Here is a 12524-nt window from a genome sequence, read left to right as displayed (position 1 = left end):
TCTTTACCAGGCATGTGATCAAAAAAGTGTATTTAAGCACACAGGAGCGATCAGGTCAGGACAAAGGTTGAACTAGGTCAATACCTTGTTTCAGACAGTGGCCAACAGCAGTATCTTATGAAAAAATGTAATGGGGCAATGCCCTCACAAAATAATGTAAAGAAAACATTATGTATCTCAGAATACTTCTACCTGTTAAACAACTGTTTCATCAGAGTCTGCAATCAATGCTGTGCACTCTCATCAGCAGTTCCACTGAGCACATCCTCACAGCTTCAGCTTTTACCTAGGAAATGCAGTGAATTCTCCATAGGCTTTGCTGGATTTGGGTCAGCTGCTCATGAGCACGGAGATGCCCTCACAAGGGCTGGGTCCTCATCCACACCCAGCAGAGGGGACCCAACAAGCCCCACTGATGACGAGACCCTGAGGTCTAACATGGGCCGGAGCAGCCATCAGCCCCAGAGTTACTGTGTCAATGGAGCAAAAGTCTTCGCAAAAGTGAAGGCAGGTAATGAAGACAAGAGGATCTAGACATCATTGTGGCGTACAAAATAGCTTGGAGTTTTCTGCTTGGCTGTGAAGCCAAGGAGGATGAAGAAAGAAGTAAGGAATTGAAGTGTAAGGTGTCCAGGGAATTTCCTGCTAATAACCAGTGCCTCTCTTGGTTGTGACCTGCAAAGACATGGAAAAGGAGTTGGATGGACAGCCAGCCACTCCAGGGAGAACAAAAAGGAAGAAAACCCAGGACTTGCAGCTGCCTGGAGATTTCGTATGTTGGCAACCACAAAATCCCAATTAATGTTTACAGAGGACCTGCATTCAGCAGATGCACAACAGGACACCTAGAGGGAAAATTCCCAATTAAAGCTAAAAGGAAAATTACTCAAGGAAAAAGCCAGACTTTGTAAAGATTTGTTAATAAATCCACTATCTGAAAGGAACAGTGCAACAACTTTGGCATCATGCTTTTGTTTATACTTCGGAGGATTTTACGATCACCTTAAGTATCTCTTAACAGTTCTACCTAAAAAATAAAAGAGGAAAAAAAATAGAGGTAGAAAACCAGACAATTTTATTAGACAGAAGATCAGACTCTGCAAAAATATCACTCTGGTGTTTTTACTGAGATGAACTTGCCCCATTGTTTCTTCCCCTTAAAATGTTAATTGACACTCCCCGGGATTGCTCTTTCCACATGTATTTATATAGCTCAAGACATACAGGGCAGATATTTGACCTTAATAATGCTCTTGACAGACTTTTAACTTTTATGTCCAGGGGTAACTTAGGCCATCAGATATCAAAACCAACGCATTCAATTTGAGGAGCTCATAATCATGGATGATGTCCAAATCATTTTTCACTCAGTTTAAAGGCTTCATATGCTGAAACTAATTACCAACAAATTTTTAAAATTCTATTTAAAAGTTACCATCAGAAGATGTTGAATAGTCTGATGTTTTATTGGACTATTTGAAGGACAGTTCCTTTGCAGTTTAATCCCATGATACCAACAATAAACTGCCTTGCCTCTGATATTACAGCAGCTCTTCTTACTTCTCGGTTACCGCAATCACGGAGACAAACTCTGCCCCACATCCTTGGTGAGAATAAAGGATTCTTCAGTACTAGTACAAGTATAGAGCTGCACAGTAATACTGTAAGGCCATTATGATTTCTGTACTCTTTTAATGTAGTTACTCATACATGTCTTACCACCTCGGGATCACCTTTGTGACGTGGTAAAAAAAACATCTTTGAATATCCCTGAAAGGAATTGTTCACCATTTTACAGCTGAGGAACAGAGGCACAAAGAACAATTTTCAGAGATTACAAAGATCCTTGATTTCCATCAAAATGGTGGGACTCAGGCACTTTCCAAAGAACTGGGCCTGACTGACTGATGCCCGACTTGTACGAAGCAGCTATGGCTGCATTCAGTTTGAAGTCAGGCTCCCCATGTCCTTGGAGAAGTACTGACCATCATTCCCCTGCATGCGGTGTAGTGCATAAATCACTACATGTATTCTGCAAAGCCCCAAGTCCCCTGGCATAAGATAAACTTTTAACTTGCATCACCCTCTCTTCTTCCCACAGCAGGTCAGGACTGCTCAGCAGATGCACACTTCGTGGCATGTCTGCTCTGCAGGATCTGGGTCCCTTCTGTAGCCAAACCGAGGTCATAATGTTTTTGGAGTCCTTCCACCTTGCCCCTGGTGCATAAGTAAGACTTTTGGCAATCAAAGCGTAAGAGGTCTGCACAAAAGTCAACAAGACTCGCAGTTGAAGGTTTGCAGTGGAGCGTATAGTACAAGGCACACAGCAAACGGCAATATCAACCGTTGCTACTTTGGATCTGAAAGCAGCAATAACCACATTGGCAAAAGTTGCACATGAAGTGACACAATTTTCTCCCTGAATTAGCCTGGGTGCAGTCAGAGGCCTGCTATTCCCCATTCTGCTGCCTGCTTGCATAATGCTAACCTGGGTGTCCCTGCAGAGCACCCCACCAGGCTGCACCGGCCTCGGCCAGCAAACAGCATGGCTCGTCTTAGCAGCGGGTCTGGGATGGGGCACCACTGTGCTAGGTGCTGTGTAGAAACCAAGCAAATGCAAAACCCTTCTGCTCTTACTCTGACCTGGGACAAGGCTCAAGCGGGCTGACAAAATAGTTGGCAAGGAAAAAAAAAAAAAAGCATTGGGTAGCAGGATGCGGGTAATGTGGTTACACTAATAGCTCACACGTTGATATAGTCTGAGTCAGTGAAAAGTTTATTTTACATTTTAGCCAATGCTAATTTACATTTAGAAATAATAACATGTTTTAACCTCTGTCCATTTCCATTAAAAGAAAAAGCATCTAAAATCTCTTGATTAAGCTTTCCAACAAGCGTTTTACGTCATCTTGCCTTGTGCAGTCCCAGCGGACCCTGCACTACAAAATCATTCTCAAAGCCACAGAAAGCTCCATAACCACTAATAAAAGTTTACCTTCAAAGTCAAATAAGAAACCCCAGCTCTGTACTCTCCAATGTCTTCAGCTCTGTACTGACAATACCTTTGCAGAGAAGGGTCTCTGCACTCCCCATCAGTCTGCCCCCCCTCCCTGGACTCCCAACGCACCAGGGGTAGCAGCCTGCCAGGGCTAACACAGTCATGAAGACAGAAATAATACAGCCTTTCCCTTAAAAGTTTTTCCCCCTTTTAATCTCTATATTTATTGCTAAGAGTCAGCAGATCAAAGTCAGCTGAAAAGAGCTTAGGATAGACTCTTGAGCAAGGGGCAGAGACTGCGCAATGACATAAAGGAAGAAAAAGTACAAAACATCCTTTTATTCCCAGCACCACTATAGACGGCTGTGGAGAAGAGAGCGACAGCAAACGCAGTGCATAAATTTGAGAGTTAAACACTCAGCTAGACCTTCCTCTTCTGAGACCAACGGGAACATGACCACGTTTGACTTTTTAAAGAGTGGTAGATGTACTGGACGTGACTCCTCACTGCATTTCAGCAGGGGGGTCAGGGAAAAGGCCAGTTGTGTTAGGCATTGCAGAAAACGAAGTAACCAAGACCCCTAATCACGCAATGAGTTACACACCCTGATCTCCTGCTTACCCTGAGCCCCATTAAAAGGCAACATCTACCAGCACAGAGTTCATTAAAAGTCCAGGATCTAACAAATTATTGTAGCCTGTCTACAGTGTGTTTCTTACCAGATTATGGGCAACCAGATTGTGTCTGTTTGAGGGAGGAAGTGACTATGGAAGCTGTCTCTATGCGAATTTTATTCACTGCTTTTAAAGAAGACTCTTTTAAAGATTTCTAGGTTGCAAGGGACATGTACACATAGTGTCCACCTCAGAAAATTGAACAGGAGGAAAAACCATACCAACCTACATAACAACTGCACATCACCAAGGTATGATTAAAAGTTGCAATGGGGAAAGGAACGCTGCTGCGGTGCCTAGGAACTGCCTAGAAGCATGTGCAACCTGACAGCAAAACAGCCAACAGCAACTCATGTGCCGTCCTACAAATTGCTGTCTTCTCGCTGTGGGACAATGACCTTGGCCAAAGATGCGCTTTGCGCTCAGGCTGCAGAAGAGCCTTGTGGAAGTTGATTTCAGGTTGCACTTTTGCCAGGACTGGTCAGGTAGAGATTTTACCTCATAACCGAAATGTTATCTGCCTCATGTCATTGCAACAGCCCTAACTCCACATCCTTGGGAAGCTCCAGCTTGGCAGACTGGGAAGTTGGACCGGTGTGCAGGGTCCCTCCTCCCACTGACTCCACATGGATTTAACCAGTGAAGGATAAAGTCTGCCTGCCTGTCTCAGGATGGGTGTGGGTGCCTGTATCCACAAGTTAGCAGAAATAGCCACAGAGGTGAAAATACCATATTCCAAGGGAAAAGTTCCATGTGACTCAACAGGGCCAGGGTGTTCAGAGAAGGAAGAGACAGCTGGGCGCTCTGCATCCCAATCCCAGAGGAAATAAGCTTCTTCCCACGGCTCCTTTGCCCACTCACAGAAAGCACCCTGACTCCAGGGGTTCACGCCACCACTTGCTACTCAGCCTGTGCTTGCACAAACACCCCTCTGCTTTCACGGCGTATGCCTAGGTGAGGATGAGAGCTACTTTTTCAGAACTGCCAAAACAATTCAGTGTCCTACATCTCAGCCCAAAACAAAATGCTCCTGAATGTCCTTAGTCACTTTTGACAATTATGGCAGCTCCTAAATTACTTCTTGCTCCATTCTTACAAGTTTATTATTCCTACAAGCACATGGTGTTTCAGAAAGTAGAAGAGATGTCTTCACTCTCAGACACTTAAAAATTAATGAAGCAACATGATAAGAGATGTGTTCATACTCTAAGGATAGGGTGAGCAAAAGGCCAATGCCTATGTTTCAGTGCTAGGCTGAATCCAGAAGACGCTGATGTATTTATCTTCAGGGTGACATTTTTGTGCCACTATGTTTTCCTTTCCCCACCCCCACCCCCCGCCCCAAAAGCACACACACAGGCAGAAAATACCTGAATTCTGAAAGGACATGAACTGTTATTCCCCATAGACTCCATCCTTTTATTTTCAAGGAGCCAACGCTCTGTGATGCTCCAATACATCAGCCTTTTGCTCAGGAAGGCCTGTGGGATGGAGGGAAGGCAAAGGAGCAGGTATTCTCTAATCTCTGCAGCACCAAAGCTGCCACACACTGGTGGCCCTGTCAGCTTTATGGCCAGTTTGCACAAGAGAGCAGCAGAAAGCCCCTCTGGGGGATGAAATGTGGAGGCAGGCTAAATTCTTGGGCCGACTGAATTTTCCTCAGGTAAAAGTGTCTCTCTATGGTAAAGAGCAACTCATACATCTTCCCTTTCAGTCCTTGCTGTGGCACAGAGAAGGACAGGGTAACTGCAATGTCCCCTCCACATCCTTCACTGGCATTTCACAAGAGCTTGGGGAGGGGGGGGGTGTGTGTGGAGAAAAAGTAATTTACATCAGTTTTTGGCTGCCACACACGTATGCCTGGAGAGAGACGCACACAGCCTCTCACTCTTGATTTCTGCACGAAGTAAGAGTAGCTTAAGTGGATGAGGGAAGCTTGTTCTGCATTTAAGAAACAAATCTGTCTAGGATGATGATGCTTGTGTGAATTATTAAAAGGCAAGCACGCCTTCAAATCCAAATTAGTTGACCCTCTGCTCTTCCACATCTATCTCCAGGTTTGACCAGAAAGAGAATTACAAAGAATAAATTTCTCTCAGCATCAGCTGCACTTTCCGTCTCTCACCACATAAAGGTTTCAGGTAACAAAAGGTTAAAAGTAACTTCCTGAACCAGGATGGCTTTTTTTCAAATACACAGACATTTATACTCATCTGAGGTTTACAAAGTAAATTTCAGAGTCCAGTTCGAGTTGCCAGCGCCCTTTAAAGCCAAAAAATGCCCAGCTGCCCTTACATGGTGCTACTGTCTTTACTGAAAGCTCATCAACAAAACCAGCCACTTTCTGCAGCGGAGCCCCACAGCCTCTCTGGGGAATAACCAGCTCCGCTTTCATCCTGCTCATCCTCCTCCGCTCCAGTTTGGTTCCTGCTATTACCTGCAAGCATGCTGCTGGCTGCCAAGGGTTAAATCTTGGCTTTTCAGGGAGAAAAACAGGAGAGGCAAAAGCGAGGGGATGGAGGGGAGCCTGCCCTCAGGCAGCAGCCTGCAGGAGGGTAGGGCGCTAGGGGCAGGGACGGCTGGAGCTCTGCAGCAGCCAGCGGAGCAGCAGAGGAAAAGTTTCTGTGATTTTAGGCAAGCCCTCACGTGACGTCATCTCGCCCAGATATCTCGGCGCAGTCAGCGCAGGCCTCCTGCCTCCCCATTGGCGAGCCCCTCGTCAGCAGACATCTGAAGATAATTATTATTGGCCAGACAATTATAACAGGAACAACTGTCACTTTGTGCTGATGCCCGAACCTGGTGCTGCAGCACGATGGAGAAGGACCCCGGCGGTCACCGCTCCGTCCATGCGTTTCTGTCACTCTTGCCTTCCTAAGCACCAGCCGGTTTTTGCTACCTCACTGGCTGCCCCTGGGAATCGGGATGTCGGCACTGCAACCCTTTTTGTTGTATGTCTGACTGAACTGCAGATTTACTGCAAAAGTAGTAATATATTTATTCACAAGAAATAAAAGGACTAGATCCGCATTAGTTCTCATGCAGCAGTTTAAGAGAAAAAAAAAATCCTCTGCAGATTATTTACTTCATCCCTCTTCCCCCTCTGAAGAAGTTTGGAGGAGGTGCTGGGAGAGTTTGGTTTGAGAAATCATTTTAAGCCATTATTTTAATAAACATTTAGCTTAATCCTGGTCTTACTGAAATCAAACCTCCCACGGTCCGAGCACGATAAGATCAAAGTGACACTATATCTTATATCAAAAGCAACCTACCCGATGGCACTCTACGTAAATGTACATCAACAACAGCCTTCCTACAAAATAAAGCTTAAGGAGTTTTATGAGAGTAAATGGACCTGTTAGCTCTTTAACATCCTCCAAACCCGTTATCCCTTGTTTAGGGAAGGCAACTATCCGGTGGCTCTCGCCCTGACACACCAGCAGGCTGCAGTCTGCCTTTGCAGCCTGCAACCTCGTTCATGCCTCCCTGCAGCAAAACCAGGCAGCCTGGGGGCTACACCATAAGGGCATGCATACACATAAAGCCAAGCATTCAGGGAGGCATGAAACCCATCAGCTTATAAGTATCAGGGAACAGACTATTCATTTTTCCTATGTCAAAACAGTAGCCTCTTTACAGCACTGCTAATATAGGCCCAGGTTCTAAAGATGTCCTAGCACGATGCACACTGCAGGATGGAGGCCCTCCCTAAAGTGAGGCAGGAACATCTGGAACGAAGCAAGGAGGATCTCATTCACTGCAGCAAGTCCACTTTGCCATCAGACAGGCTCCATTCACACCAGCCTCAGAGGGATAACTTCTAGGGCAGATGGCAGTGAGGAAACAAACCCTACGATGGGGGTGTGCTGAAAAAAAGCCTGGGTGTCAGCGATCGGTGAGTGCAGAGAACACGCACGTGCCCCAGGGAGTGATGTTGCTTGGAGCAGGCTCAGAGGACAGAGGCAAAGGAGGGGAGAGCCTTGGCTGAACAGAACCAGCCACTTCATTTCTTGCACCATGACCCAGCCAGACCAACCCTACCAGTACCAAGGGGTATGCCGCTACCCCTAGGCTTTGCATTCAAGCTTTTCCAGCTTTAGACTGACGTAGTTATAATTAAAAGGGCTTGCCAGTGCTTTAACCAGCTCAGAACCCAGAGGGTATGTAAAGGGATTCATGCTCTGCCTCGAACTGGGCTACATCTCCACGTGCGACCCAGTCAGACTCCAAAGACACTTCTCAAAATCCAAAAGACAGGGTCAAATCCTCAGAGCCCCTTCACCCCCCCCCAACGCCCGACAGCCTTTTTTTTTTTTTTTTGCTTTGTAAAAGCAAATATTTGTGAAAGAAATATTTCCAAGATAGAAGTAAAGTAACAAACGCCACACCTATAGAATTTGTTTACCTCCATGTTAGGCATTGTAATAGCACTGCTTCCTAATTTAAACGGTGATTACAGCATAAAATCCTGCCACAGTCTTTCCTGAAGCAAGTCCACTTAGTCCATCTTCCTGCCCAAAAAAAGAACAACCGTGTTTATCCTTACAAACCACTACTTAACAACCTCATCTTAGGACGCTCTTACACTAATGATGTGTACATTAAGGCTATACCTGCAAAGTCAAGAAGGCATGAGAAGCCACGTACTGCCACCAACATCTGTGTGAGCAAACTTATCGTGTCATCCCGATATAAAGCAGAACAGCCTTCTTGTATGTCTCTTCACTCCTGTATTTTACCAGTTAAGCTCCCCTGCAAAATTCAAGAGCTGGAACAGGACCCGTTTCATTAAGTGAGTGCATTTCCTGAAGACAAAAACCACACAATTTAACCTGAAACTCAGAAGAGTCTTCAGCAGCATTTTTAGGAGAAGCCTGCCACGACAGAGACCTCGGCAGGCACAGCCCCGTTTCGTTTCCAGAAATGTTCCCAGGCCACAAGCAGATCACTCACCTCCTTTACTTTCACGTGAATCAAAGGCATTAATTCATCAGTTCCCTTAGAGAAGGCAAAACTAGACCGAAAAGCGTGTGCGCATGGATCATCATGTCTCTTTAGCTGTACAGCAACAGCATAAAACTGATGATCTCTTCCTTTGAACCTGGGAAGTGCGAGCCTGGTGTTACAGGAGTCCCAGCTGGCAGCCTCTGCAGCACATGAGACTGCAAGGGAGATTTTAATAACACTACTTAGCATTTATATAGTACCCAACATCTTCACGGCACTCAGCAAACATTACCCAAGTCATCAAAGTGCCTCATGAGGGCATTTCAGCATTATTATCCCCCACCGGGCTTTCCCTGCTGGGGAAACTGAGGCCTAGGAGAGGTTATGTAACGTTCCCAAGGTCACGTCATGAAGCGCAGGAGAGCCAAGAAAACACAGGAGTCCTGTTTCCTAGTTATGTTCTTTAACCTAAACTGCATCTCTCCTGGGTTATTTGGCTATTATACACACTTAAGTATCACCCCCTCAATCCTCTTTTACCACTTCGTCCTATTCTGATGCTAGTTTTCTTCTGGAACATGGGCAAAATAAGAAGCATCCAACACTTCCAGCCCAAGACTATGTACATGGTCTGCTTTCTCCTGAAACATGAGTGACACTAGACACCCTGCAAGAGCTCATGAGCTCACCTGCAGGAGAACAGAAGGAGACATACACACACTTAAATGGTCATTCCAGTTATACTGCCCTTAAAAGTCCCCAGACAAATCACTGGAGGATACTGACAAGTCCCTGGCTCAGATGCACCTAGGACCTGGGACAATTGCCCCTTGCCAATGTAGGCACCAAAGCTTGGACCCAGAGACAGTCCTGTCCTGCCATCATCAAAAGAGGGTGGCCTAGGGAAGGTCCTCACTTGGGAGACATGGGGATGAGAGAGCCCGAGAGGGCAGGCAGCACTGCCAGGGGAGGGCATGAGGGCAGTGGGAAAGTTAGGGGCAAGGTGGGGAGGGAGACCGCGGGAGCAGCAGAAAGGGCAAGACATGGCACCAGGCAAGGGCGGCCGGGGATGGTGCAGCAGAGAGGCAAGGTGCGAACACAAGGCCCCCGCAGGCAGGCAAATCCAGGACGGGCACCAGGTGGAAGGTGTGGGTGGGCATGATGGAGAGGGGGACCCCGGCCCCGAGGGCAGCCCGGGGGACCCGCGGGAGGGGGCAGGGGCAGCTGGGGCACTCCCTCCACCCTCACCTCCACGCTGCCGGCCGAGGCCCGAGAGGCGATGCGGGCCACGCCCGGGACCGGGGATGCGTGCGGGGCAGCGAGCAGGCTCCCGGCACAGCGCTCCCCTTCGGCGGGCAGGGCCGTGGGCGTGCGTGTGGCCGTGTGCGTGGCCGGGAAGCCCCGCCGGGTCCCTGCGCAGCGCCCCGGCACGGCGGGTCCCGCCGCGTCTCGGCTCTCCCCGGCCGCACGCACACGCCGGGAAAGTTAATAGCCGCACGGCTGCAAATGAAGTTTTATTAGGAGCTGGGGGAGGGGAGGCGGGTGGAAAAGGGGCTGCGCGGGGAGCGCAGGCACACGCGCAACTTGTTGTGCCGCGCGGGGAGCGGGAGGGACGGGACGGGCAAAGACGGGCACGGAGGGACGGGGCGGGCAGGGATGGCGGCAGGGCAGACCGAGGGCAGCGCCGGGGCACGTGTGCGGCTCTGCGCCGCCGGGCCAGCCGGAGGGCCGGGGCACGGCGGGGGGGACCGCCGGCGGCGGCGGGGCCAGGGGCCCGCACCGCGCCGCGCTGCCGGTGGGATGCCCCGGCCTTGCGTGGGCGGCCCCCGCCCGGGCGCGCAGGTGGGGCGGGCGGGAGGCAGCGCCCGTGTGCCCGCGCACGGCGGCGCAGAGCCCAGCCGCGCAGCGCAGCGCCGGCCGGGCGCACACAGCGCGCAGCCGGATGGGCTCAGCGCCTCCCCGCCGATCCGGGCGGGCGGCACTCACCAGTTCTCCTGCATCCACTGGATGGCCGCATGCTCGTTGAACTGCTTCTCGAATTCGTATTCCTGCAAAGTCAACACTGACATGTTCATTGGCCCGGTGGCTGCGGAGCCGCTCCCCGCGCCGAAATGCTGCCTGCCGCCGCCTCGGGAGCCGGGCCCCTGCGCGCCCGCCGCCGGAGAGCCCCCGCCTCTGGCCTGGCCCGCCCCGCCTCAGCGGTACCCCGGGTTTAGCATAGCTCCGCTCCTCTCCTCCCGGGCCCGCCGGTCTCCTCCTCTTCTGCGGCCGCCGCGCAGCGCCCGGGGGCGGTGCGGTCTTAGTGCCCGCCCGCCGCCGCTACTGCCGCCGCCGCCGCCTGGGACACCCGCCCCCCGCCGCCCCCCCCCCCGCCCCGCCGCCGCCGCCGCCGCCGACCCCCGCACGTCCCTCGCCGCTCCCCGGCGGGCGGCGCCGCTCCGCACCGGGGCTGCGCTTCGGCCTGGCACAGAGGAACACCAACCCACCCCAACCCCCCCAGGCCGTCAAAAATAACTACAAAAACACGGACCCCCCACCCCTGCGTTGCATCGCCCGCGACCCGGCCGCCCGGGAAATAAAAAAGCACAAGCTGAGGTTTATCCAGAAGAGCACGCGCTCCCCCCCCAAACCCACTACGCCCCCCCCTACTTTTTGCACTTAAATTCAATGTGCACCTGCTGTGACCGCCGCCACCCCCCGGGCGGGCCCTCGGCCCCCGCTACCCGGCCCGGCCCGCCCCAAGGCCGGGGGCTGCAGCTGGGGGTCCCTACGCTGAGGGGGGGGGACACACACACCGTTCTACGGACGGGCAGCCTGAGGCTCCCCACGCCGCACGGACACGCTTCCCGGTGTTATGGCCCGGGTGGGGCTGGCGGAGCGTGGGGCAGGGACCCCGAGCGTTACCAACCATCGCCTGCTGAGCTCCTCTCGCAGCTGGGGCACGCAGTGTTTATGCACCCTTAATTTTGCCTTCCCGTCTCATCTGCCACATGCTGATGACTCCAGCTGAGTTCCTCCGACTCCGGCATCACCCTGGACGTGCTCTACAGTACGAACTGGGCTAAAAAAGCGGTCCCAGCCCCCACTGAGCCTGCAGTCTGAAGGCAAGAGAACGGCTTTCAAGTGAGCGGATCCGGCACAGGTCAGCATGCTCTTGACTGTCGTGGGCTCGCTGTTAGTCCTCACTGACATGAACTGCTTAATGTCATCAAACGCAAGCGCCAAGAAAAATAGAGAGCCCTCAAGTTGTGGGACATCAACAGCTGACCAGCGTGGTGTTCCTGCTTGCATTTTGACTATTGTGCTCTTCATAGTCATGTTTTCAAGCTTTTCCTTTTTCCTGACAATTAGAACTTTTCTTCTTTCCTAATGAGGGCCAAGTTTCTTGCATTGTCACCTGACTGTGGGTTTTAAGCAAAACACCAAGCATCACGCTGCTCACACTGAAACTGCAAGGCGGTGCTAAATTATTATTTAATTCTATTGTACCCAGAGGCCCCCAACAGATTAAGGTCCCATAGTCCCCTTCCCAAAGAGATTACAGTCTGTATAGACAAGATGAAGGGGAAGAAAAACAGTCGCAGCCTTGCTTTCCAGACGAAGAAGCTCAAAGAGCTTGCAAGGGTTTTCAAAACAGCTTCGCATCAGCTTTCAGTGGCCACTGAACTGGCCAGGGGAGCGGCGTTTGGGCAAATCTTTCTTCATTTGCACTCCTGCTCCGCAAGATCTGCCCCTAAGGGTGCATGTTAGTCTTCCAAATCTCCACCAGCAGGTAGTTTCAGCGGACGGGGATCTGAAGGCAGGTGGGAGAAGGCAGAAGGAGGAATTTCCAGCGCAGCCACAGGTGACATTGCGCGGCTGGATGAAGCACAGACTGAAGGGCTCCTCGCAGCTGCAATGCTTG

The 12524-nt window shown here is 50.7% G+C and overlaps 1 protein-coding gene across 4 annotated transcripts in view; it reads right to left on the bottom strand.

Moving 5' to 3' along the window:
- ELOVL6 (ELOVL fatty acid elongase 6) overlaps nucleotides 1–11547 on the bottom strand; it is a 75831-nt gene extending 64284 nt beyond the window's left edge. Inside the window, exons 1-2 of one of the 4 annotated variants that reach the window (XM_075090652.1) lie at nucleotides 11529–11547; nucleotides 10607–10668 (exon numbers count right to left, since the gene is read on the bottom strand). In XM_075090652.1, coding sequence (XP_074946753.1) covers nucleotides 10607–10668; nucleotides 11529–11531 — 65 coding nt within the window. In that variant the 5' untranslated portion in view covers nucleotides 11532–11547. Of the gene's footprint in view, nucleotides 1–10606; nucleotides 10797–10825; nucleotides 10911–11528 lie in introns of those variants that run through there. The other 3 variants (XM_075090653.1, XM_075090651.1, XM_075090654.1) reach the window with 3 other exon arrangements.
- Nucleotides 11548–12524: the final 977 nt, after the last annotated feature.

This window comes from Phalacrocorax aristotelis, chromosome 4, assembly GCF_949628215.1.
Source record: "Phalacrocorax aristotelis chromosome 4, bGulAri2.1, whole genome shotgun sequence".
Lineage (NCBI taxonomy): Eukaryota > Metazoa > Chordata > Aves > Suliformes > Phalacrocoracidae > Phalacrocorax > Phalacrocorax aristotelis.
The sequence above is the reverse complement of the archived record's forward strand: the minus strand, read 5'-3'. Positions and strand labels throughout refer to the sequence as shown.